Source organism: Centroberyx gerrardi, chromosome 4, assembly GCF_048128805.1.
Source record: "Centroberyx gerrardi isolate f3 chromosome 4, fCenGer3.hap1.cur.20231027, whole genome shotgun sequence".
NCBI classification, from domain to species: Eukaryota; Metazoa; Chordata; class Actinopteri; order Beryciformes; family Berycidae; genus Centroberyx; species Centroberyx gerrardi.
In genome coordinates, this window is record NC_136000.1 from 21,868,676 (window position 1) to 21,894,876 (window position 26,201).

Consider the following 26,201-nt stretch of genomic DNA (forward strand, 5'->3'; position numbering starts at 1 on the left):
TCTGCCCATTTGCCTCTGCTGTTTCAGCTCCACTCGCCTTAATTCTCTCCTCATGACAATTTTAAAATCTTTTCTAACCAAACTCAGTACGGGTCAATCATAATGTATTCCATCTAACATTCCATCATGAAGTAAAGCGTTTCCCAGTTTATCCATAGATTAGTGGAATTGTGTCGTATTGTATCCTCATGACGATGATGAATTAAGATCTTTGCGTTTGGAAAAAATCCAAACTTTACAATGTACTGTGGGAAAACTAGTTTCTCACCTAACAAGAGCCTTGACGGTGGAGCGCACCACGCTGGAGAGCAGGAAGAGGGGCGTGACCAGGATGTGAAAGAGGGACAGAGAGGCAAAGGCCACAGCGGGGGACAGGTCAGCGTCCTCGGCGATGTGGACATGAACCACGAAAGTCTACAGGACGAGAGGGAGCAGAGAACGACACAGGTTAGTCATAAGAGCATGGATTTAGTTATATGAACCTGAAGTTATGAACTCCTAACTTTCAATTGGGTGACAGTCACAAAGTCTCAAAGTTAGGCATCCTGTTCAAGGTAACAGCACCTTGAGGAGAAACAGAACTCCTTCTCTGACTGTCAACATCAATTTGCTGTTGAACTTGAGGCAGGCCTTTCAAGGGGCAATCAGTAAAAAGACAAACCATTTTTCTGAAGATCTTCGTTTGTCCTGCTCTTTGGTGTCTGTCTGACATTTCAAATTTGTCACCACTCTGCCAGCTCTGCAACAGCAAAGGACTTCTATAAATACAGGCAGGATTTAGCGTGGTGCTGTGAGGAAAAGCCTCCACTGCGTCCCTGTGAAATGTCACTGGGCATCTTACTTAGGCTGGCTCTTTGGTTTGCCACCAGACTGAATGGCTGCTACTGTTTAGGTCTGATCTGTCCTTTACACTGGGGAAAAGGGGATAGGATGCACATCCACCTAACTGATTAACTCCATCTACAGTATATCTAGACAGAAAGATAGGCAGATCCCTACTTTAAATGTGAGGGTGGATAACTGGCATCTCCTGAATCGCACACATTTATTGCACAGAATTAATGGCAGGACTGGAATTGACTCACCGTCAAAACAGCTGCGATGGGAATAGCTGCATTCATGAATACTGAAAAGCAGAGAAGAAACACACAGCAGGGTGTGAGACACAGGAGGGCTCAGGAGCTGCACAATACTGATGGTTTTTCCAGGAGGTTCAACAGTAAAGATAAACAATATAATGTACAAAATAGCTGTTTATTTTTCATGGCACAGTGTTTTTTTGTGAAGACCTGCTTGATAAGATCCATTACTACATTCTCACAAACAAGCTTATTCACATCAAGTAACCTTGTAACTCCAACATTGGTGATTTTAATATTTTAACTTCAACTGTATTACTTGGTTCTCTATGGGATGAGAAAATTCTACAACACCTTGGTGTTATGAAACTTTTGCAAAATCCATTAGATAAACTCAAAAATGCGTGGTTGTCAAGGTAAAAGCAAGGCTGTTTTTCTTAGTTCCTGAAAAGTTGACATTTGCAGATACAAGGTTTTCACCTGACAAGGGAGTCAAGTAGAGCCTGTGCAGTGAAAAAGCCTCAGCACTGAGTTGTCGTTACATAACTTTGACTGCCTCTCTCTGGACTACAAATAGATCCACACAGCTGTCTCTTTGATCCACGTCTCAAAGCCTTTTTATCCAAAATTACTGGCATGACCCAGAATGCAATTTATAGACCCTGACCACATGAACAACACCGTCTGTACTTCCTCATCAAAAGGCTTTTTCAGTATACTGACCTTGACAAAATGTTTTAGTGGGAAAAGATATTTTTAATAGATTCAATTTCCAGTTTTGAATGAGTATTCACATAGACAATACTATCCACCAGTGGGGAGGGCAACATTTGTGCTTCAGTATGGATTGGATTTATTGTGTTGACATTGTCAACACAGCATGTATGTGAGTAGTTAATGTAATGGGCTTAGCCAGGTAGTAAATTATGATGCATTCAGTATACTGTATATTGTAGAGTCTGTGAATATTGCTTTTAGTCCTGGACAGTCTATCACTTTGTGAATGTGTTTTCTGACGTAGCTACTTTCTACATTCAGGAAGCCTATTTATTCTCTTCAAATCCACCGATGGAAACACACTTAATGAGCATTTTATTTTGTCGCAACATTTCGAAAGTTCACAGCTTCGACAGCGGGATGGAATCATGGCGGATGTAAGCCTAAATATCTCCAGACACTGTGGGCAGAGGAGACAAAGTGGCATACTGGATATGGATGTGTAGAGGGCGAAGGCCTTCAGGCTGGTGAGCTCCTTGCCCCTGGTCTCCTCCACACTGTCACAGAAGATGTGTTCCCACGCATAGAGCTTCAGCAGCTTGATGCCCCGCAGTAACTCATTGGTCTTCTTTAGACGCTCGCTGGAGTATTCCTGAAGGGGGACAGACAGGCTTGATTACGCCAATTATCAATTTATGCATCAAGGAAAGTAGACTTCCATGGCTTGGTGACTGCCTCCACACATACACAGACACACACACACTAACACACACACATGCAGAGATATATTATAAGAGGGGTACCAGAGGGCAACATAAGCACTATTATGATTCTATTATCTGTGTGCAATTGCCACTACAAATATCTAAACCATCAAACCAAAGTGCTTGTGGAGCATCAAATCCTGTTCCACAGTATTATGGGCAGTATAACAGTATCATTACATTAGAGCAGCCTTATTGAATGGTAGCTTGAGGGCAATTGGAAAGAGAAGAACACAAAGGCACTCTGTAAGATTAACATATCGTGTGTGAATAAAGACAAATTGTTCTGTCCCCTCTACCTGGATGAATCAAAGCTATTTTTCACCAAGGAGATAATGAACATTATTTCAGGTGTCTGGCTGAGTGTTTGTGTGTGCGACTGTGTGTGCATATGAGATAGGGAGAAAGCATGTGCCATCATGATTCAACACTATCATTACATCCACTTCATTACCGCTAGTGGGTGTGATGTGGACAAATCAATATTGACCAAGTTTGTTTGCCAAGAAGTTCTGCCTGGTCTCCTTGGTACAGAGAGGTCAGGGCCCACACACACTGAGGGAACTGTTTGCGTTTCATTTTACCATGTGAGAAGATTGGTGGGAACAGGCATTCTGGTACAACATGGCCTTTATAAGCCAGTTTCTGGGTACTAATGAAATTGAGGATTTCTAAAATTCACTTGGGTCCAATGGAAGCCCATTTCCGCCACCTGTTAAAAAAACAATCCAGCACATAACTTTTTTTTTCATCATTAGTATTATCTCATATTTCTGAGATACTCATAGTCATACAGTCATCAATAATCTCATAAGTTTCTCATAAATATGAGATACTAAGTAATAATATTGAGAAAGAAATCTCACATGATGATCTCACTTTAAGATTTTTTTTACAGGTGGCGGAAACAGGTTTCCATACATATCTGCTAAGGAGCCAATGGATACTCACCAGAGTGCTCTTTTGTGCTTGGGACAGCTTAGTGGCCACAAAGTACTGGACAGGAGCTAACACAGCGATGACGGTAGCCCCAATCAAGGCACTGATTCCCAAGAGGTAGTAGAGCAGGATCACTCCCACAATGATCTGAAGGCAGGGAGACAGAGAGAGAGAGAGAGAGAGAGAGAGAGAGAGAGAGGGAGAGAGAGAGGGAGAGAGAGAGAGAGGGAGAGAGAGTGAGGGAGAGGGAGAGGGAGAGAGGGAGAGAGAGAGCGAGAGAGAGAGAGAGAGATCAGATATTAACCTTGCAGCAAGAAAACTGAGGAGTAAGAGTTTCCCAAAGAGACAGTCCTCAGTTACAAAGGACACCGCTCTCCGCTGACCTTGTGAGGAAAGCAAAGCCTGTATGGCCACAGTGCACCGCTTTGTAGAAAGTAACAACCTTGTGCGTAACAAAGACATTCGTATGGATGCAGAGAATTTAGAGGACTTGTCATAAAAGTGACATGCAGCTTTACATTGCCACTAAATGCTCTCTTGTAGATCAGTTGGTTTTGATTGGAGACACTATTATTTGATTGGAAATATATAGTATTGACATTCATATATACTCACACTCACACACTAACATGGAAAGAAATGTGCAAAGCAGCATCTACGTATCTACATCCTGCTGAACTTCACACACACAACTTCTTAGTCCAACACTGATCAATAAATTGTTGAGTGATGAATTAGATAAAACCGAGTCTTCATGAGCATGAAGCGTAGCAATATCCTTTCAGCCTATCTACATCTACTGTATTTATCCTCAGATGCCCAGAGTGCCGCCAGGTTGTTTAATAACCTCCATGCAACTGTCCCTGTACCCGGAGTCCGCTGTAGAGATTAGTGAGTGTTTCCACCTGACCTTGGCTGCTGTCCTGCTGCCCGCCTGCTCTGACATCACAGCACCTATGCCTGATTCAGACATCCAGGACACACACAGAAACAGATGGAGATGAATGTGACATTTCACACTTACACGCTCTCTCCTTCATCTATCACAGGGCATTTGTGCGCCAGCGGAGAAGAGGTGGGGGATGAGTAGAACAGGACAAGGGGGGGGGGTCGACATAACAGCAACGGGATTTGATGTGTTTGACTTCATCTTGTCTTTGTAATGATACGTTTTACCTTGGGGAGTGTGTAGGGAGCTGGTTTACAAATACATCAAAGAGTTGTCTTTATGTAACTGTGACTGTATTTTTAGAATGAAACATCCAAGCCCCCACACAATCTCTTTCAGCTTCTCACATGAATCACACCTGACATAACAGTGTACTGTGTCAAAACCTCACCCTACATACCACCAGCACCCTGTAATTCATCACAGCAGCTTCCAAACTGCAGCATTTCCATCAGCATTTAAAGGACTACTCTGACTTCTTTGGGGTTTGGCCCATTAGTCACCTTACCCAATACAGTAAGTGACGAGGGGATTGGAACCAAAATCATCTGTTTCTCTGGTAGATAGCTCTGTCCGGTGCTAAACCATTAACATGCGCTATCTACCAGAGACACAGAGATGATTTTAGAGCTATCTACCAGAGACACAGAGATGATTTTAGAGCTATCTACCAGAGACACAGAGATGATTTTGGCACCAATCCTCTCGTCAGATAATGGGTAAGGTGACCAATGGGCTAAACTCATTAAAGTCAAAGGCTAAAGTCATGTAATCCTTTAATAATAAAAGCACTGGTTTCTCCCACTGCTTCAGAAATAAACAGAATCTGCCACAAAGGTAAAGAACTATAGAAAACCACTGACATATTTGAAAACATTGGAGGTGCACTCCTGAAACATCCCATCAGGGCAGGAAGCAGTGAAAGGGCCCAGTAGTGACTTCAGGCACAGTTTGGGGCAGACAGGTCTGTACAGCGAGAGAATACTAATGCTGCTCAGATTCACAGGAATAAAGGCGCCAGAGAGGCTGATACTGCTACCAAAGGATTTAACACAGCCAGCTCCCAACCTGCATCCTGCTTTCTGAACCGAAAGGATAGGTTCTGTCTAAAAGAAGTTTGGGAAGCTTGTTATAAAAAATAACGGTAACGCTTGTTTTATTACCCTGTAACTACAGCATTGTTATTTTACTAGTACATAATTACAAACCAGTTACAATGTACTTAGCGGGCTGTAAAATAAAGAGTTACCATAATAACAATTATTTTATGTGTTTTTGTTTGTTTTGTTTTGGGGTAAAATGGACTCTCAGTGAAAAAACAGCCACATTTAGAATAAATATTGATTATATTGTTAGTAATAGAGGTGTAGAAAATGTTAATGGCCAACATATATTTAATAATTCCATTACACTTTCACTGCTTTAGGCAACAGGTTACCCATAACTGCAGGAATAAAGGTGTGTTTTGAAGAAATGAGCAAAGACACTATAACAGTAGTGTGCAAATAAATGTATTCAAATAAAATGATTCAGTCAAGATGACAGGAGTTCAGAAGTGGACTGCACGTGAGAGGCCGGAATATGCGGGATAGCCAAGAAAAGAAGCCACGCTTCTTCTTTGGTTTTGTTGACAGGCTATCTTTGGCACTGGAACTCTGAGGTCCTGTAGGTTTGACCAGTTGGACGGGTGAAAGTGTGTTTTCCAGGGTAAGACCGGACAGATCCTTGGTGTCCTTTACAGTTTCAACCACAAGGCTTGGTGGAGCTTTGACCTCAACCTGGATGGCTGGAGCCTGGGACTCCTGAAGCAGGTTGGTTGATCCTTCCTTCAGCAGGTGAATCAGGGTGTATTCAGCAAGAGCCTCTTCTGAGGTGGAGATATTGTCAGGTCCAGCAGAGAGGACAGTGACTTTTGTTCCCTCACAACATTCAGGTTGATGCAGGACGGTCACAGAGCTTTCAGCAGCGACCTCAATCTGTGCACAAGAGTTGACTGTTTCCCTCTTGATGATAAAAGGACATTGTTCTTCCTCCTTCTCCAAGTCCTGGAGGAACAGCATCAGTTTAGAATCAGCTTTGACGACTGGCTCCCATTCATCAAGATGATCTTGAGTAGGGGCATGGTGTGCAGCGCAGGCAGCCATAAATGTAGAACTCACTGATGAGGAAGCATTCATGTGCTTTTCACCAAGTTCCTCCTCCTCCAGGAGGAGGAAGAGGAACTGCATCAGGTGAGAATCAGTGCTGCTGACAACAGGTTCCCATTTGTCAAGCTGGTCCAGAGTCGGCCCATGCTGTGGGAAGCAGTCAACTCCAAATCTAAAGAGATGTGATGAAGCGTAGAGGAGCTCCTCACCAAATCCCTCCTTCTCCAAGTCAAAGTGGGATTTGACCAGTGGCTCCCACTCATCCAGGCGGCCCAGAGTGGATCCACAGGGTGAGCAGCAGTCAGCCACAAATCCAGATGTGTCACATGGGGGAGCATAGAGGTATCTCTTCCCAACTGCCTCCAGGTGGTAGTCATCGTCAAAACCAAAGGGGGAGTGCTGACGCTGCCACAGTCTCTCAATGATTTTGAAGTCATCAGTCATTTGAGCCTCATGGGATGGAGCCTCAACAAGACGGAGCAGGTTGGATTGAGTCTCAACATGCTGAGCTGGGTGGATGGATGCTCCAGCATTACGTAACGCTGTGTCCTCAGTCATGAGAGGAGACTCTGTCTCTGTGGGAGGAAGGTCTCCTTTGTCAATATCCAAGAGAAGTTTGCATGCTGATGAAGTTGCACTGGCTATTGGTTCCCATATGTTGAGGCTCTCAAATCCACAAGCAGGTTTGGAGCCGAGACCAACAGCAGACTGAGGCGAAAGGTCACAGTCGAGCTCAGCAGTCACTCCAGAGAAACTAGAGGCTTCAGCATAAAGGTAATGCTCCTTCTTTAGGACTTTCGCAAATATGCAATTGATGTTTTCATGGCAATCGTCATTAAGGGCAACTGAGTCGAGCGACCATTTGCATGGATGCTGAAAGAAATACAACGGCAACATCTTAATAATCAAATAACCATGAGGCCACCAGATGTAGCTTCATTCAAGGAAACATGCTTCATCATAGCTTCATCTTATGCCTTTCATCATAGTTTTGTTTCAACAACAAATCTAACTGTGAATTTACAATTTAAATCAAACAAAGGAAGAACTGGACACAAATGCAAATTCTTCAACACAAACAACTAGTCTATACTGACCTAGTCTGTCTCTTGTTTGTCTGTTCAGCAAAATCCTCTGTACTAATCTTTTTCTGTTAAATAATAAAATTATAAATACATGTGGCTTACCAAGATGGAAATCACTCTCCATGTTTTCCTTTCTAAAAGGTAGATATTGTTGATGTTTCTCAAAAAGAATGCAACTTGAGTTTTCTTTCTCAATGTACAGGTGATCAGAGATGAAACTCTGTCTGTTTTCAGGTCAATCGCTCCTTTATGACACTGACATTCTAAATTCTATGAACTCTGCTGCATTCTGTCCAGCTGCATTATGATTCATCAGATGAAGCTCAGGCCCAGTAAACTTTGATGACTTACGTTAGAGCTCCACTACCAGCGTTGCGTCGCGTTGCCATCAGCGTTGCGCCAACGTGACGTTCTCCCTGCGCCACAGAGTGCATTGACTTTTGAATGGATTCACCAGAAAACAATCAATTCAACTATATTTCAATGAGGGAGAACGCGTACGTCAGCCATCGAGAATTGAACCTCGGCGATTTTTTTGCTTGGACGCAGCCATCGGACGCAACACCAGCAGTGAAGCATCTTTCACTGCTGGTAAAGGAATCATTCCTTCAATGGCTGACGGCTGATGGCTGTAGTGGAGCAGGGCCGTTAGGTGTCCCACTTCGTACATGGTTTATAAACTAACGTACACATGATTAAAAACACATAACTGAATATTTGAAATTTGTATTAAGATACCATATTTTTTATGCGGAAAACATCTATTTAATTGCTCAGTGTTTCCCCTATAATTGTACAGGCCTGGCGGGCCGCCAGGCCAAAGAGAACCCCCGCCAGGCCAAAAAAAAGTTTTTTTTAATGCCAAAAACAACGCCAAATATCCATTCATTCGGAAATCAATAATCATTTGCGTTTGGGAGCCTCTGTGCGGCGCTGTTCCGAAACGTGAGTCAACCTCTGTGTCGTTGCCTGGGAAACTCTTGACGCGATGCGAGTGCCACGTGCCACTGCTATCACACCGTGTCCTAAACACCGGGTTCAGACCGCATGCGGAAGCGCCGGGAAGCGCAGCCAGTTTCCTTTCGGCACCCATGTTAACCGATTTGACCGTTCAGACCGGCCGCCCCGCAGCGGGGAGCTCCGCGGCCGGCTAGCGATCTGGAGCGCCAGTTTCGGTGGAAAACACCATAGAAAACACTATAGATGGTCATATCTCCATTATATCACAAATATATTAAATTAATAACTTACCAGGGTCTTCACTGTTGTTGTTGATGAATCCATCTGTACTAATGCAAGTTTTAAATGCAACACATTGTAGGATGATGGTCTCTGGTTTTGAATTATCACTTGCCTTTTGAAAATTGCGTCTGTTATTGAATTACCACAAAAGTAAACAAGGATACATGTTTAGGTTTGTTTATTTAATTTATTTAGGCCTGTGTCATTATTTCACTTTGTTTTTAAGTCTTGAATATACCAAGCGAACAAAAATTTGAACGCAAATATAAATTGCAGACCGCCTGCTGCGCCATCTGACCGAAGCCGACCGCGCCAATAAGCGCCCCTCGTCTGTTTAGGGTTTTTTCGGTGCGTACCACCAGGCCTGAAAATGTTTTTAGGGGAAACACTGTTGCTAATTCCTATATTGCACTTTCACGTTTTAAGCCACAAGTTAGCTCACTATAATCTTACTACTACCTACTACTAGTACTACTATATATTACTATTACCTATTACTACTACCTACTATCACATCTGAGGGGATACTTTAGGAAAATAAAAAGAAAAGTTATTCATCTTCAATTCAGTTTTTCAGGTGTAGAATTATTTTTTTCCAGAACAACCTGTGCATCAACGGATGTAGTTAACAGAAAAATGGGTAGCACTTTACAATGGCCTTTTTCCAGTGCATGAACCTTTAAGCACCGATAACATTTGTTTAGTCCCCCCTAATTACGTTATTGTACCCTGTAATTATTTTTTAAGTATGTGGTAATTACGAAAACAGAAAACACCATAACTACCATAAATCTCTCATAATTAAAAAATTGTGACTCCTTAATTCCCGGACTTCTTGTTTTGTTACCCTGTAACTACAGCATTGTTATTGTTTATTAGTACCCCATAATTACAAACTAGTTACACCATAATTAGCAGGCTGTAAAATAAAGCGTTACCAAAATAACAAATGTTTCTCTCTATTACTGGTAAATGTTATATATGTTTGACATTTCACTTACTGCATGTTAGCCATATCAAAACTAGCAGCAGAATCAAAATCAAAATCAAAATCCAGAAGCTGTTGTCTATGTTTATGCCTTTGAACCCTTTCTCTAGAATCTGTACAGCTGAAAATACAATGAGGCAAAGATTCCCATGAAGGCAGTACTGCAGGTAAGCTAAAATGGGGCTAAATATATTTAAGGTAAACAATACTAATTGAAAAATCTGGGTATGCAAAGGTCCTGTAAATGTATTTCCCATTATGTGATCATTGTGCTTAATGTAGTGGAACAAATATTACAAAAGTTGTGTTTTGGGTCCCGGGATTCATTCACATACTTGAGTTTTGTCTTATGACGCATTCTATAAAGCAAATGAAATTTCACCAGACAGACCTAAAAAAAAAAGAAAAAAGATGAATTGTAAGAGAGAAACTCAAGGCCTTGGGGCAGCGTTCCCTGTCGCAGAGAGATAAGAGAAGCCTCTATTCCAAATGCAATATGAGGTGCCAACAGAGGCCACAACAATAAACCAACAGAAATAACACACAAGCAGAGGAAAACCAGCCAAACAGAAATGGAAGCAGTTTACTTCAGTATAGTGCTAAAGGCCACAGTATACTTGCTGCGGGAACGGCAAGTTTGTACTAACAAAAGGACATTTCTGAGGAAAAAACGTGCCACATTGGCTTTGGCCTCTGCAGTGTGCACAGGCGTCTAATTCTTCACTACCAGTCCCCAGTGTGTGACCATCTGCAATTGGTCTAAAATTTGACATGATTGGTTGTGATGCTTTATGGAAAAGCGTCACCATTATCTTTTCTGGTTCATTTCCTTCTTTTACACCTCATTGCTAACACCTTGTGGTCAGTTCTTTCACTGAATGGTTTGGAGGCTCAGTATCTGCACCTCTATAACGGATCACACAGCTTCTAAATCCTCATATTCCCTCAGCCACCTTTGGCGCTCTTTCACCGCAGCCATTGCTGCTGCTGTTGTTCTGAGCTTTTGTCACAGCTATTTCTGGTTTCCCTTGGTTACAGTTACCTCTTTGATCTTCATGCGCCCTTACTGGCATGGAGTGTAAATAAACGAACAATACGAAGCTGCAGCGAGTATACATTAACTTCTATGTGATGATGTGTGCGACTGTGTTTCTATTCTGTGCAAGTTCGTATTGGTTTGTACATTTGCTACGGCAGACATTATAGAGGCAGGATGGGAGGGAGAGGGCAAGAAAGCAAGAAAGAAAGAAAGAAAGGCAGGCAAAAATAAATTTCAAGAAGATTTCCATGAGCAACTAACTGACCTCCAGGGGTTGCTGTACCTGAAAATGTTATTTCTCTGAATTACCAGGATGGTTGTTTTCAACCTTCTCTTAATTCTCGTGAGGATTTAAAGGTATATGAGAAACAACATTGATTAACGTGACATGAATTATACATTCAGCTTATCGGACATCATTACAAAGCATGAAGGTCACAGGCTTGCAATATACTACCTAGATTTGCAGTAAATCTATTTTAACCCCTGCAGGGGCAATAACACCTGCCAGGCCGCTCAGTTTTTAACCCTTATGACTCTGTATAGAATCCTTTACTTTCCACAGAATCAAAAACAATACAGTAAGCTTTTCCCTATTCAAAGAGTCTGATTTGAACAGACCAGACTCAAACATGATGCAACACTGGCAGAGCATGATACACAACACAACAAGAAAGACAAGATGCAACGCAGCACAACACAATGTAGCACAACACAGTGCAATAAAATACAACAAACAAATCAAATCAAAACTAGAAAATGTGCTCAGTAGAGCACAGACACCGGCATATCTAACAACACCATGCAAGGCTTCACCCAGAGACATTACAAAAACTGTAAGAAGGCATGGCCCAGCGGTTCTTCCCTGCACAACCTTTTGTCAAAGTTGTAATATTATGTGAATCTGTTCTGAAATGCACAAAAATGCACCTTTGTGTGGAAGACCACGCCCACCACCACTACCCCTTTTGGCCAATCGACATGAAAAGTGAATCAGTTCTTCCTTTGCCCATAACCAACCTTCACACCAAGTTTTGTACAAATGGCCAACTTTTTGAGATATGCTGCTAACAGACGGATGGATGGACGGACAGACAGACAGACGAAAACATTACCTCCTTGATGAGGTAACAACATAATGCAACAAAATGCAGCAGAACTAATGCGGTGCAACAGAACACAGTTCATCAAAACAGTGCAACATAAAGCAGTGCAACTAAAAGCAGTGCAATTAAATGTAGTGCATTGACATGCACTGCATAGAAAGCAATGCAATAAAATAAAACAATGAACTGCAACACAATACGCAATGCTATGAAAGCAATGCAAAACAACAAAACACAACACAACATAGTACAAAACAATACTACACAATGCAACATAACACAATGCAACACAATGCAAGACCTCACAAGTAAATAGAGTAGAAGAAAACATTAAAGATGAACAGAGCGTTTCTCACCTGTACCGGCATAGCCCACAGGTTGGGACAGAGGAAGAAGAACCACATGAGCTGGTTGGTATCTATGGCAACCAGGTTGCAGATCTGAGCAACAGTCAGTTCGCCCATGGACATGTTGGAGGTGCACAGACGCATGATCTTGTTGTAGATCTTTGTCTGGAGAGAGGAAGAGCCACATTAGGATCCATTTGAACAGATAGATCAATATACTGTGCAGTAATACTAAATAAAAGGAAGCATCTGGGTTCCATACCTGTATGGCCCCGCGCAAATTGATGCCTGTTTCAATGGCCACATAGTAGGAGGCCTGGAGGAAGGTTCTCTGAAGGAGCAGGGCGAAGAACAGCAGCACTGCCAGCACATAGGCATTCTCCAGGAACTCCTTGGAGGAAATGAAATAGATCCCCAGCAACCTCATCTGGAAGCACAGAGGGAGAGGGAGAGATATCGACCAGCTCATTATTCTCTAAGTCTGGCAGGAACCTCGGCAAGGTCAGACAGGCTGGCCGAACTCAGGTCTGACTTGGAGACAGTGACGTTAATGAATTTCAAATAATTCAGTTCCTGCTCAGCACTTCAAATGGCGAGGGCAACAGTATCCGTTTAAAATGTATCTGATGTTTAAAATGTATGGAGTCTGAGCTGGAAACTAAAGAAGTATGTGGTTCAGCTGTAGGAGATGGAGAGACGGATATGCTATCTCCTTGAAAAAAGGTAATAGATCATTCTAGGGCTGAAACGATTCCTCGAGAAACTCGAGTAACTCGATTACTAAAAATCATCGATGCAAATTCTTTGCATCGAAGCTTCGTTTAATCCGTATAACTATATACACGCTCAGTGTTTCGCACGGATGATTATTACTGTTGCACAACGCGCTGGAGAAAGAGAGAGAAAATAGCGAGGGGCGAAGAGAAGAGACAGGCCACAGAAAGTGTCCAAAGTTTCGGATCCAGTGTTGCCAACTTGGCGACTTTGTCGCTAGACTTAGCGACTTTTCAGACCCCCCTGGCGACTTTATTTCTCAAAAGCGACTAGCGACAAATCTGCCGACTTTTTCTGACCATGGAAAGCAATGTTAATGTGTTGAATCCCAAAGCATTTGGCAATAAATTGGTTCGGCTGATGCCGGTTTGCTCTACTTGCTTGTCTAATCCAGAGAGGTCTGACGGTCACAGCGCTTCCCACACACAGTGTAGCCCCCCTCCCTCCGCTGAGAGCAGGGACTGTAGGATAGGGTCCACTTGTAATTGCTACCGGCGTACGCCGAAACTGGCCCGGGTGGGTGGAGTCAGCATTTAATATTAAAACGGGATGAGATGAAGGCTAGTAAAGAATGCACGTTAATTATGGCTATATGTAATGGCTAGTTAAGAACGTAAATCAATATGGTGGCTAGTTATGATGTCCCTAAGTTAACTAAGTTTTGCTCAAGAAAATAACCACAGAAAATAAAATGCTGCAGTCAATTTGTGAAAGCCTGAGCTTCATTCATGTTATTATTATGATAGTCACACACACATACACACACACACACACACACACACACACCTACTCCCCTCACAGTGATGCATAAAATACCCCAGAAAGCAAAATATCAGGTGGTGTAAGTAGCAATTGGAGCCTAAAATGCACCAGTCCAATACAGCAGGTATATTCAGTTTAGTTTGATTGCAGTGAGTAGGGTCAGCAGGTGTAGGGCAACCCTTCAACATAGCAAATAAATGTACATTAGCCAGTCTTATGAACTTGTATGATATTTAGGCCTAGTAATAAATATCAATAATAATTATTATTTCACCTCGTTTTCAGTAAATCACAGCGTCGTATGGACAGCTTCATGCGGACAGCTTTTCTCTTTTGTATATTTACTATTGCTCTTTAATAAAGCAAAAGTATTTCTTATCCGATTACTCGATTAATCGATGGAATAATCGGTAGAATACTCGATTACTAAAATAATCGATAGCTGCAGCCCTAGATCATTCTTAGGGACTATGAATTATTGATTAGAAATCTGTCCCGACTCCACATCAACACATCCATAAAATTTCTCTCTCTCTCTCTTTCTCACCCCCGCACGCTCTCTCTCTCTCTCTCTCTCTCTCTCTCAGACACACTCACACTATCCTCCTTCACACTCATCGGATCAAGTGCTCTCTATCTTGTCTCTTTTTATTACACCGATATCACTTTTACATCTTTTTTTTTTTTTTTCTCCAAACAGGCCTATTTTCAGTCATCTCTCCAAACTAACACACTGTCACGATTTCTCTTTGAGTGCCTAAGAAAGACACCATTTCCAAATTAACTTTTGATATTCCACTGCATGACTTTCAAACAAATAATTGAAGAGTTTTTCTTACAGAAGTACAACTTACTGAGTTGCTGTCTGATATGGCAGTCTGCCCTGTGTGGAATCTAAGAAACTGAGACAGCACCGCGAGCAGCGAGACTCATAAATATTTGACAGGGCTTAAATTAGTTCACCATCAGGACAGGTGTACTGGGGAGAGAGGGCATTATAAATGTCTCATCAAACTCTAGCGGCGATCTTTGAAAGGCAGAAGGGAGGTATGAGACGTCTCAGTTATGCATTTTGTTTATTGGCGTGTGCTGTCATGAGGCACCAACATCACTGGTCCTCTCTCGCCATCACGTGACTTGTAAACGCTGTGTAATCAGGTCAAATGAAGTGACGGTGAGCGAGATAGATACATTATAACTAACGTTTGCAAAAAAAAATTTGCTAGAATGTGGTGCTATATTGTTGGGGCAAACAGATACCAGGAAACCGAAGTGGTGTTTAAGAAGAGAAAGGAGGCAATTAGCTTAAGTTTTCAGTGACCATGAGAAGAGGGCAGAAGAAAAATAGGAGCTGAAGAAAAGCATTTAGTAAGAAGCGGCGAGTCGTTCATGACTGGCTTGTGTTTATTGAGGAAAACAACATAATATTCTGTCAATAATGCTATATTTACACTGTGGAGAAAGCTAGCACATTATTTAGCTGTTGCCATGAGAAACCTCAAACTAAGCCAAAAGGTTAATTTCAGTCACTGGATGCTATGCAATGCTGTGATATGCTATGGTGTGTATGGCAATACGGTTGCACTCTCACCGGTGCCTGGATGGTGCGGTTGTCCTTGCTGATGTGGTGGACGATGCCGGAGATGCAGAGAGGACCGGCGAAGCCCAGCAGGTCGGCCAGGAAGCGGAATGTGATGCTGAGGATGAGCGGTCTGCCAAACGCTTTCCGCAAGGCCTGCCAGATCCACTTTGCTCCCTGGGGTGCCATGCCCTGCGGCCTCTGAAGGTAGATAAAAACAAACCGCAGAGGGACAGAGGCTGAAACACATCAGTGTGTCAAGTCGGAGTGAATACATGCATTGTCAGAGCCCAGTTTGGATGCTGATGATGGGATTTGCTTAATGCTGCTTATCTACAGTACCTGAATGGCAACACACTGTTTGGGTTAATGCACTTTGAATTAAGTCATTCTAAATCACAGATATTAATCACCATCAATCAGGGAGACATTTATATTGTTCCATTAGTGTAATGAAGATGGCTGTTGTCGAGGATAGGGGTAAATTGGTTTGTTACATATGTAGAAGCACATTGATTTGTAACACCAAACACAATGCAGACAGTTCTCTGTGGAGTCGGACTGGCAGCGTAACAGCGAAACTAGGTCACACGATAAAAGCGTGCTAACTGAGCAAAGGAAAGTAATTGTTTGGACAAAAATGCTGCATCTACGCTATTAAGTCAGGAACCAGTCCACCACTACAACCTACAGAATGAGGTCAAGTCTAGGCTCGCAACCCTCACTGCTGCTGCTGCTGCATCATGGGATCTGGTATTTAATGTCTTGTTCCACAGTGGAGCTCAGTCAATCATGTATAACGAAAAGAATGATGCTTCTAACCATGAAAGTGATGCAGAAAAATGGGATTAAACAGCAAAGGAGAACAGATTAAGGCTTTTCAAATTCTACTTCACATGATGAAGGATCTTAAAAATTGACAGTCACAGTGACAATTCAATACATTTCCAAGACAAATTCAGATCAGCTGGAAGAGCCACTGATTATTATTTATAATGTGCAAAATACACTAAAATGCCAAACAACACAACAGCTTGGTTCAGTGAGTCAGTTAGCGATGATCAGGGGAAACATCTGGACTGTCACGGTGCAGTAAACACTCCCAGAACATCCTCTGTATGTGTGTGTTGTGTGTGTGTGTGTGTGTGTGTGTGTGTGTGTTTGTCTCTGTCAATATGACTAAGTCACTCCCAGGGCTGTGAGGACAGACGTGACTGTTATCATGTGTCCCCTCTTTCCATGAGAGCATATACTCAACCTCAGCCTTCTTACGCAGCATCATTAACACACACACACACACACACACACACACGCACACATACACACCCATCCGACTCTCTACCTTGGGTTCAAAGGAGGGGGAACGAGGACTTTTCACTCTCGCACACAGAGTGAAACTAGCTTCCCATGAAGTGTAGTGCTTTCACCCCCGCAGGGGTCGGGATGTCAACTCGTTCACAGTAGAATGGGAATGACCCTGCGCCTCTTAGCTCTCCTCTATACAACACACACACACACACACACACACATACACGCACACACACACCACCCCCACCCCCCACCTCTCCACTGGGATCCCTCCGTCTCTCTCATCACTCTCTCCTGCCAGAAGGAAGCGGGGTTTGCGTTCACACCGGACGCACACGCAACAGTGACGAATCTCTGTGACCTCCTAAACACTGGAAAACAACGACCCTGTAGTGGCCCTTCACCTCTGACCCCTGACACGTGCTCCAAAAGCAAGAGAGGGAAAGACGGAGTGAGAGAGACACAGACAGAAAGAGAAAGAGAAAGAGAAAGAGAAAGAGAAAGAGAAAGAGGGGAAGGAAGAAAGAGAGAGAGAGATGTAACAAAGAAAAATCTCCAGTCCGGTCCGTATCAATAAGACGATGAGAAGAAGATGAGATAATAAGACCGCCTCAGGATGAATAGCTGTGTTTTATCCATCTGTTCAGTTCTCTATCAAACAGATTACACTAGTATAATAACTGGCAAGTAAGGAATTTCTTACATTTCATCTTACCGATGGCAACTATACATCTGAAGAGTTGTAGTGCAAAATGGTCTATACATCCAAAAAAAAGAAAAAGAAAAAATAAATCATTATGTGAAGTTCATTAATATCCCTAGCATAGCGTAGAGGATCTGTAAGTGTCACCATTGTCAAAAGTACCATAATGTTGCAGTTAAACATTTTGTAATATATATAGTAGGTGTCACCTTTTCCAGATGGTAGCTATCTCATTTTTAAATGAGTATAGAACAAAGTCCTAGAGGTATAATGGAGGAACCATACTAAGTCTTGGGATGTGACATTTAGCATGTACTGTATGTTTTCCCAAATAAAAAGTTACAGGCTGTGAACGGAAACATTAGGAGTGGGAGAGACAGACAGAGAGAGAGAGAGAGAGAGAGAGAGAGAGAGAGAGAGAGAGAGAGAGACATGCGTGTGTACGTGTGCATGCAAGTGCATGTGCACATGTGAGTATGTTCAAAGATGATGTGATATTTCAGTGTTTACGCTACTGGAACATCATCTGTGTGAAGACTGAAGTTTTATGGCTCCAGTTCAGCCTGGACTGAGTCATCACAGAACAGAGGAACAGAGCAACTGTATGCAAAAACACAACGGCAACTAAAATTCCCAAATCACATCACGCACATGACAGACTGAGGGCAATTGACAATTAAAACTTAATATAATAAGACAGTTAGGATAATCAGACAGTTAAATAGACAAATGAATTAAAATAAAATGAAATAAAATGGAATGAGGCCAGAAGGAGCCAAATAAACTGCACTCTAAACTCTTACATAAATACTTAAAACCTTGTTTGTCTCTCTTGGAGTGGAAGATCCAAGTTGATCCCCTGATGATAATCGCCACATTTAGAGAGACTGCAGTTTTCTCCCATTTCATAATCCTGTTTGCCCCAATATCTTTGCAATAACATGCAGATGCTAGCTTTTGTCTTTGAGTACAAAACACCCGTCCTGCCAACTGCTTGCGAAAACTACAAATCAGGAGAATCAGGGGAGAAAACTACAAATCGGGGGAGAAACAACTCAATAAATATCACTCCTTCATTCTTTCTGCAGAATACACAACAACTTCTGTTACTTTCTGCTGCCATCTGCGATGATTATTTATTCAGCACCAATGACACCAGGAGAATGATGCTTCTGATTATCACTACATCAGTTACAAGATCTCAGAAAAGCGTCACTGCTGTAACATGACTCCTGATCTAAAATTAGATATACAATTTGGGGCTCATCTGACGAGTTTGAAAAGATCTGGTTTCTGATTTCTTTGTGTATGCAGAAACTGTACTATTCCCTTTTATTCCAGAATGAATGCGTTACCTGTTTTTTGCATATGCATGTGGTGAAACATGGCAGCAGCTGTGATGTAACTTATACTTGTCATGTATCCTCTTTACTTGTATTGGTTATGTGTTTCATTTTATCTGTTTGTTTGGTGTCCTTTGATACCTTTTCACACCCTTCTGTCAGCTACATTCATTCAAGTACATCCCATACAAACTGTACTGACGCTTGACAAACCCCTTGTTGTTCATGACTCACTGAAAACCCCAAAAACACATTGTGGATAGAAAGAAAAGACTAATAACTGGAGTCAGTCACTGCTCTAACCTTCTGGTCTTCGAAGGCCTTGCGCAGCTTCAGGTAGTTGGTGAGCGCTCTCATGGCGATGGGCAGCTTGCCAATGACCTTGAGGTCGATGGGCCGTCTGTGAGCGGAGGTAATGAAGGTGTTCATCCACCAGTAGGTGGCCTTGGACAACAGGTTGACGAAGGGCTGCAGGAAACGAACGCCCAGGTCCTGCAGGTCCTCAGGAGGCTTCACCTCCGTGGGGTTGGCGAAGCACATGTAGCGCTGTGTGAGAAGATGAGACCGAGAAGAAGAAAAAACTATCATTAAAAACTATGGTTCTTGATCTAAAAACACAGGGAAGACACAAAGACTCATGCACACACACTGTCTCTCTCACACACACTCAAATAATGAACACAACCACTGATTAGCCTTTAAATCATAGAGAGACATCAACTCAACTCTGACAAGATCTATGGAGATAATGATTATCATTCTGATTTGCTTCATACTGGATACGAAAGCTATAACATAATGGATATGACAGTAACACGCCCTGATTACTGGGTTTTATTCATAGCTGTTGACAGGTAAATCGCCTCCATTGTGTATAAATTACAGGCTGCCTGATCACATATTGGCAAACGCTGTGTCTTGGCAAAGTTTCACTATTCCAAGTGCTACTGAGATATAAAAAAGGCCCTAAATACTCTTTGCTTTTACAGCCATTACACATTAATATGAGAATAATCATTTGGAAGTAAAAAAAAATCAGAACGGAATAGAATAGAATAGAATAGATGTGCTGGTCTTCTACGCAGTGAAATTTCAGTAAATGTTATGTTCAGAGTGAACTGTTTGAAGACAATGTTTGTAGGCAATATCATTAAGTATAATTGCACTGCTTTGACTAGATATTAATTCTGCTTTTCATTATGAAAATGAATTTCATCTGAAAGATCTGCACATAACATATTCTCTGCGTGTTTTCAAGTAGAGTGAAACACAGTCAGTTAAGATGAGCAGCAAGTGTCCCTGAGCTCTAAGGAAACCAGGTTAGTCGCTAGCAGAGGAATTACAGCACAGACAGACAAGCTGCAAACACTCTGCTATTTATAAACACAGACAGAGAACAAAAACAGCTCTCAGTGAAATCCCTTAAAGATCCCATAGTATTCAGTTTTCATGATTTTGTTAGCAAACATACTGGTTCAGGATAACAACAATGTTCTTCATGATGTTTCGCGAATGAATATATTGATTGGATGAAGTCCTCACAGGCAGAACAGTCACAATACTGGAACCGGCTGAGTAGAGGTTTTCCACTTCAAATGCTGCAAACCTGATTGAAAGGATCAGCTATTTTTGGTGAAGGGAGGCAATCGAGACTAAGTCCAGTTGTGATGCGTTTACTGTTGTTCGTCCGAAACAGCCTGGAGATTGGATTTTTGAAAATGCAGTAGCTTTAAATGTAACCACTGAAACAATATCAAATTTTAACAATGTCTTCATTAAAATTTGAATTACTATAAGAGGGCTCCTTTATAATGTACTGTTTCAAAAAATATTAACTATACACAACTAGAATCCAATGCATATATTCCAACAAACAGTGGCACAATTGTGTCTAAAACATTGGGGGGGGACCAACCGAAGGACGGGGGGCTGGGGCCCTCCCCCAGAAAATTTTACTAATTTTAAATGTATTTCCTGCAATTCTACAGACTTTGGCATCACTGTTGAGCTTCTTGAATACAGTAAAAGACTAAATCACTTTCACCAAAAAAGGAAAACTGCTAAGTGACAAACTATTGATGTATGTAGGCCTAAATTTTGAACACAATTAAAACAAGTTTTTTAATCCCTCAACACAACAAACTATCCTACATGAAATGTATGTGCACACATATTACATTCTCTTGTTTAAAGACCACTAGCATTGTATTGTGGATCTGTAATGCTCCATTAACTTACATTTTCACATCTACATGAGAGCAAGCTAATGTAAAAGCATAATCCAGAAGATAATTAATGAAAATTTGAGACTGATACAATTCAAATTATTCAACAGAGTTTATTATTCCCACCCCACCCCACAGGTACCATAACATTGTGTGTGTGTGTGTGTGTGTGTGTGTGTGTGTGTGTGTGTGTGTGTGTGTGTGTGTGCTAAATGTTATTGAAGTGATGCATCTATTCAAACAGCAGTCACCATTAGCGTGTGGCTACAGGTGTTTATGGTCCAGCTATTAGACAGCAGAGCTGTTTTTAAGCCTTTTGGTGCAAGTCTCAAGTCAAGTCACAAGTCTTTCAGGGCTTACTGTAAGTCTTCATAAGTGCAAGTCAAGATGCAAGTCTTTCAGGTCTGTGAATGCTGACCATGCCCATCACAATGACATGGGACCAGGTCTTGTGTTTTTAAAGTTTTCCTTTCAAAGCTTTTTTTATTCTATGCTTTTTCTTTGCCGCAGACCTGGCTACAACATGACATTAGACAGTGGATAACACCATGATAGCAATGATCCCATGTACAGAGATGGAGTGAGCGGATTATTTTTCCAGCTGCGTTCTAATCCTACCGTCCCTTGCAGTTTGAGGGCTTTTATTTTACAACTATAATTTTGCTGGTTAATTTGATGCCCACTGGGTTCAGAGGTATCAAACACAAGGCAGAGTTTCGATAGTGAATGTCCGGTATCACAAACAAACTGAATGAATGATGACGTGGTGTATGAATTTGGCCGAGCGCCATGATACTGTGCGTCGGCTGTATAGGATTTAGCAAACATTGATCTGACCGTATTTCCTATTGCAAATGAATGTAATGACTCCATTGGCAAGAACGCAAAAAGACAATCAATTGTTAAACTGAAGATCCAGATTCAATCGAGGCTGTCAGATGCGACAACCTCTGCCTCCATTCACAGCGACCTCCTGGGTGTGTGTTACGCACCCCGCGCATTTGAGCTGCTTATCAGGATTGCGCAATTGGGAAAGACAATCAGAAAGGGAGGAGAGAGTGTGACGGTCCCGGAAAAAGGAGACTTACAGGGAATTCTTCACACAAATATTGCAATTATTTCCTATCAGACATTGTTGGACAAAATGGACTACTTGGACAACTTAATTCTATTCATATACATTTATTATGTTTTATTTATTTTCTGAACACACAATTTCTCTAATTTTTCTGAGTTGTTCGCCGCTTTCATCCCGGTGCAGCTGGACCGGCTGGAGGCTTGACACCGTGTTTATGCTTCAAGGCTGTTAGACAACATGTGGGCCTATATCACACAAACACACACACACACACCCACACACACCTAAGAAGCATGTCACATCTAATTGCACATAAATTTTGACTTATTTTACATACATTAGTCTTGAAAAGTGACTTGTAAATGCATGCATCTACAAGCCTACTCCAAATAGAAATAAAGTTCTAGGTAATAGGCTAAATATCATTTCAAATAATCCAAACTCATTTTTGGCATTCAGTCAGCGGCTTGGCACACTGTTTCTCCTCCACCAATCAGAACACGGCTTCACTTCTCCATTCTAAATTCTAATTATGACATCATTGGATGTTGCTGGACTCTGCTCTACCAATCAGAGCCTGTCTCCGCTGCACTGATGACATCACAATCAGAATTCTGAGTGTTTAGTCGCAGCAGCTCAGGGCATAAAAGGCCCCGCTTGAGGTGTTCAGCTTCATACCTTAACACGGTAAGGTATGAAGCTCCCCTGGGCGCTGGTAAAGAGGCTCTCTTTGGGAACCTTTTTACACGGTCCTCATTTCAGACCAGGAGCTATTGGACGCTTGACGGGCGTGTTTGGAAACTTTCTCTTATATTAAGTTAATAGTTAACTGAAATGTGTTTCTGAGAGAAATGAGGAGCCTGTGAAAACAGGCCTTCAAATGATCGCAATCCTGTCAAAACCGACACGAGACACCGAGAGATGGAGCAGGAGCAGCAGATTGGTGGCGTCTCTCGCTTCTCTCGCGCTGGCTTTTTTTTGAAATTTTGATAGTTTGGACCAGGTGGCGTGGCGGCTAGCGAACGCGGTTCGTCGAAGAGCTGGTGGTTGGTACAAAGAGGTGCGGTTCGTGTCCTGCTGAAGCAAGCCTGCCAGCCACTCCAAAGGTGTGGTCTGGTGGTTAGCGATGGCGGTTCGTTGAAGAGCTGGTGGTTGGTATGAACAGACGCGGTTCGCCTCCCGCTGAAGCCTGCCAGCCAGTCCAAACGTGGTCTGGCGGTCGCGGTTGAGGTGCGGTTTGCCTCCCGCTGAAGCAAGCCTGCCAGCCAGTGCAAACGGTGGTCTGGCGGTCGCGGTTGAGGCGCGGTTCGCCTCCCGCTGAAGCAAAACCCGCCAGCCAGTCCAAACTGCTCCTCGTTAGTATAGTGGCTAGTATCCCTGCCTGTCGCGCAGCAGACCGGGCTTCAATTCCCTGACGGGGAGGCAAGCTTCCCTGAATTTCCCCAAGGGGATTAATCAAGTGCTATCTTATCTTATTTTATCTTATAGGGTTGTAGGCCCTTGTCAAAGTCCACAGTAAGAGCTTTACCAGGGGCTCCAGGGAATGTGCTGGGCGCTGCTGCTCCTGCTGCTGCAGCAGTACTTTTAAGCCAGGTGGTAGTTAGTCAGTAGTGGCAAGCAACAACACTGCTGCTGCTGCTGCTGCTGCTACTACTACAGCTGCTGCAGCAGTACAGGCCTAGTAGTGGTAGTTCCAGTAGTTCTCATTACAGATATCTGAAATATCTTAAAGTAGCATTTTGGCTACTCATAATGTAATGAGAGCTATTGTAAATTAGCATTTAAGATATCTCTAATTACATTATGACCTGTCGAAATGCTAATTTAAGATATCTTTTATTACATTATGACTAGTCAAAATGCTAATTTAAGATATATCTTTTTTTACATTACAACTAGTCAAAATGCTAGAGGTATCAAACCAAAGGCAGAGTTCAGTTTGGGATGAGGTTGGGATATGATTGGCATGCTTGGTGATTGATGACATGTGGTTTCAATAGTGAATGTCCCGTATCACAAACAAACTGAATGAATGATGACGTGGCGTATGAATTTGGCCGAGCGCCAGGTACTTCGTTCGGACAGGCTGTGTGACATGCGGTGCACTTGAGTGTTCCAAAGACGCCTTGCAATGTGTGCGCACCGTGACTGCGCCGCTCTTGCTTTTCAGCGCGTCTGCAGCACGCCCACATTCAAAATAATGGATTTGCGCTCACAAAAGACGTCGTATGTGAACCATCAATTTTGCCTACGTCCCCCCTGCCGATTATGCCTATGCCAAGAAATATTTCCTATAGAGAGTGTAGAGCCTCAACAAATGCTTTCCATACAGACCATATGCAGGGCATGATGGGAGAAACACTTTTTCTAGACCCATGGGAGTCAGACTCGACAACAGATGTGTGCTCAGAACAGAGGTTACGGGTGTATGAGTGCTGTTACTGAAAATGTCAATTACTGAACAATCTGAGGACAGATTTCAGATTTGATCACAGTCAGTTTCTTGTGCAATCCATACAACACAACCAGAAACAACCAGATATGAGATTAACTATAAAGATTTTCTTCTCACTGGCTACCTGTAAGTTTCAGAATTGAGTTTAAGATTTTCCTGATCACATTTAAGGCTCGGTTGGGTCTGGCACCAAGCTGTATCACAGACCTTTTAACCCCGTATGAGCCAGACGGCAGCCTGCGGTCTTTATTGGCTGATCCAAAATGTTGATTAAAACCAAGAGGCGGTCGAGCCTTCGCCATCAGGGCTCCTAGACTTTGGAATGACCTGTACCACCTTTTAATCACTTCTTAAAACTCAATTTTATAGACTTGCTTTTATGTAATAATCTTCTATTATTGTTTTTGACCTCCCTTTTATGACTCTGGCCTTGCGTTTATATTTCTTACCTTGTTTTTATTGCTTTTTCTGTTGATTTTATGTGTGACTTTTTTTACCTTTGTAAATCGCTTTGTAACTATGTTTTTGAAAAGGGCTATAAAGATTATTAATATAAGAAGAAGAAAGGGAGGCTCCCATACAAAAAGTGTGGGAGACGATGCCTATAATTAACTATTAAGGGGCAGCACAACACCTCCATAAAAGCCAGCAAAAAGCAAAGAGAGCAGAAGGTTGAAAATTATAGCGCACAACAATTCAGAAATGCAGGGACAACAATTCCTGATAGCATCACCCCCACCCTATTGCATGTTAACATTCAAATAACAGCAATAACACATAGCCTAGCTGAATGACTTTTCACTGCATTTGGAAAACACAAGCCATCTCCAGAACCTCTGTATTTTGAAAATGACGCCATCAACACTTTCCTTTACGATCAGAAGTGCTATCATCATCACCATCACAGGCGCCACCATAAACGTTAGTTCCCCAAGTGCTCAATGGGGGAGACTGGATGAAGAAGACGTGGCAAGATTGGATCCAGTTCTTTTTAACTCAATCTGGGCAGCTCTACTGATCTGAAGCCAGTTCAGATTATGTGAAGATCATGTTCCTCCACCATGAATTGGGTTATGTGACAATGATGGATGCATTAGGTTGACAATACCATGAATTGAACACGGCATTTTGTCCTGTTCGTCACGTGAAAAGGTTAGCCAGGTGAAGTTGAGGCAAGTAAACAACTTTAGTTAAGGTTAGGGTAAGGTTTTGATCATGGTCCACTAAGAAAAACTTAACTAATTAAAAGTTCACCACAATTGAAATCCTTTTGGCGTGAGTTTTGATTCAAACAGAGTTAAGCAGAGTTAAACACAAATGTAAACACTCATCCACTGAATACCCCCTTCCACACACACACACACACACAGATACACACAGACACACACTCACCCTGCCCAGGATGACATTGATCTCCACAGCCAGTAGTAATCCATAGAGCAGCACCAGCAGGCCGGTGATGCAGTAGCGTAGCTGCCTGGGGCCGATGCCATGCTCTGTGTACTTGGCAAACTTGATGGTCTTCATGATGAAGGCCAGCACCCAGTAGATCAGCAGGGCTGAGGAGATTTA

The 26,201-nt window shown here is 42.3% G+C and overlaps 1 protein-coding gene across 1 annotated transcript in view; it reads right to left on the minus strand.

The window, feature by feature from the left end:
- Positions 1-26,201, minus strand: part of abcc8 (ATP-binding cassette, sub-family C (CFTR/MRP), member 8) — a 68,250-nt gene that overhangs the window by 30,380 nt on the left and 11,669 nt on the right. Inside the window, exons 5-13 of the mRNA XM_071900355.2 lie at positions 26,022-26,188; positions 19,175-19,417; positions 15,530-15,718; positions 12,665-12,829; positions 12,412-12,567; positions 3,512-3,646; positions 2,286-2,448; positions 1,086-1,126; positions 269-414 (exon numbers count right to left, since the gene is read on the minus strand). Of these exons, the coding sequence (XP_071756456.1) occupies positions 269-414; positions 1,086-1,126; positions 2,286-2,448; positions 3,512-3,646; positions 12,412-12,567; positions 12,665-12,829; positions 15,530-15,718; positions 19,175-19,417; positions 26,022-26,188 (1,405 nt within the window). The remainder of the gene's footprint in view (positions 1-268; positions 415-1,085; positions 1,127-2,285; positions 2,449-3,511; positions 3,647-12,411; positions 12,568-12,664; positions 12,830-15,529; positions 15,719-19,174; positions 19,418-26,021; positions 26,189-26,201) is intronic.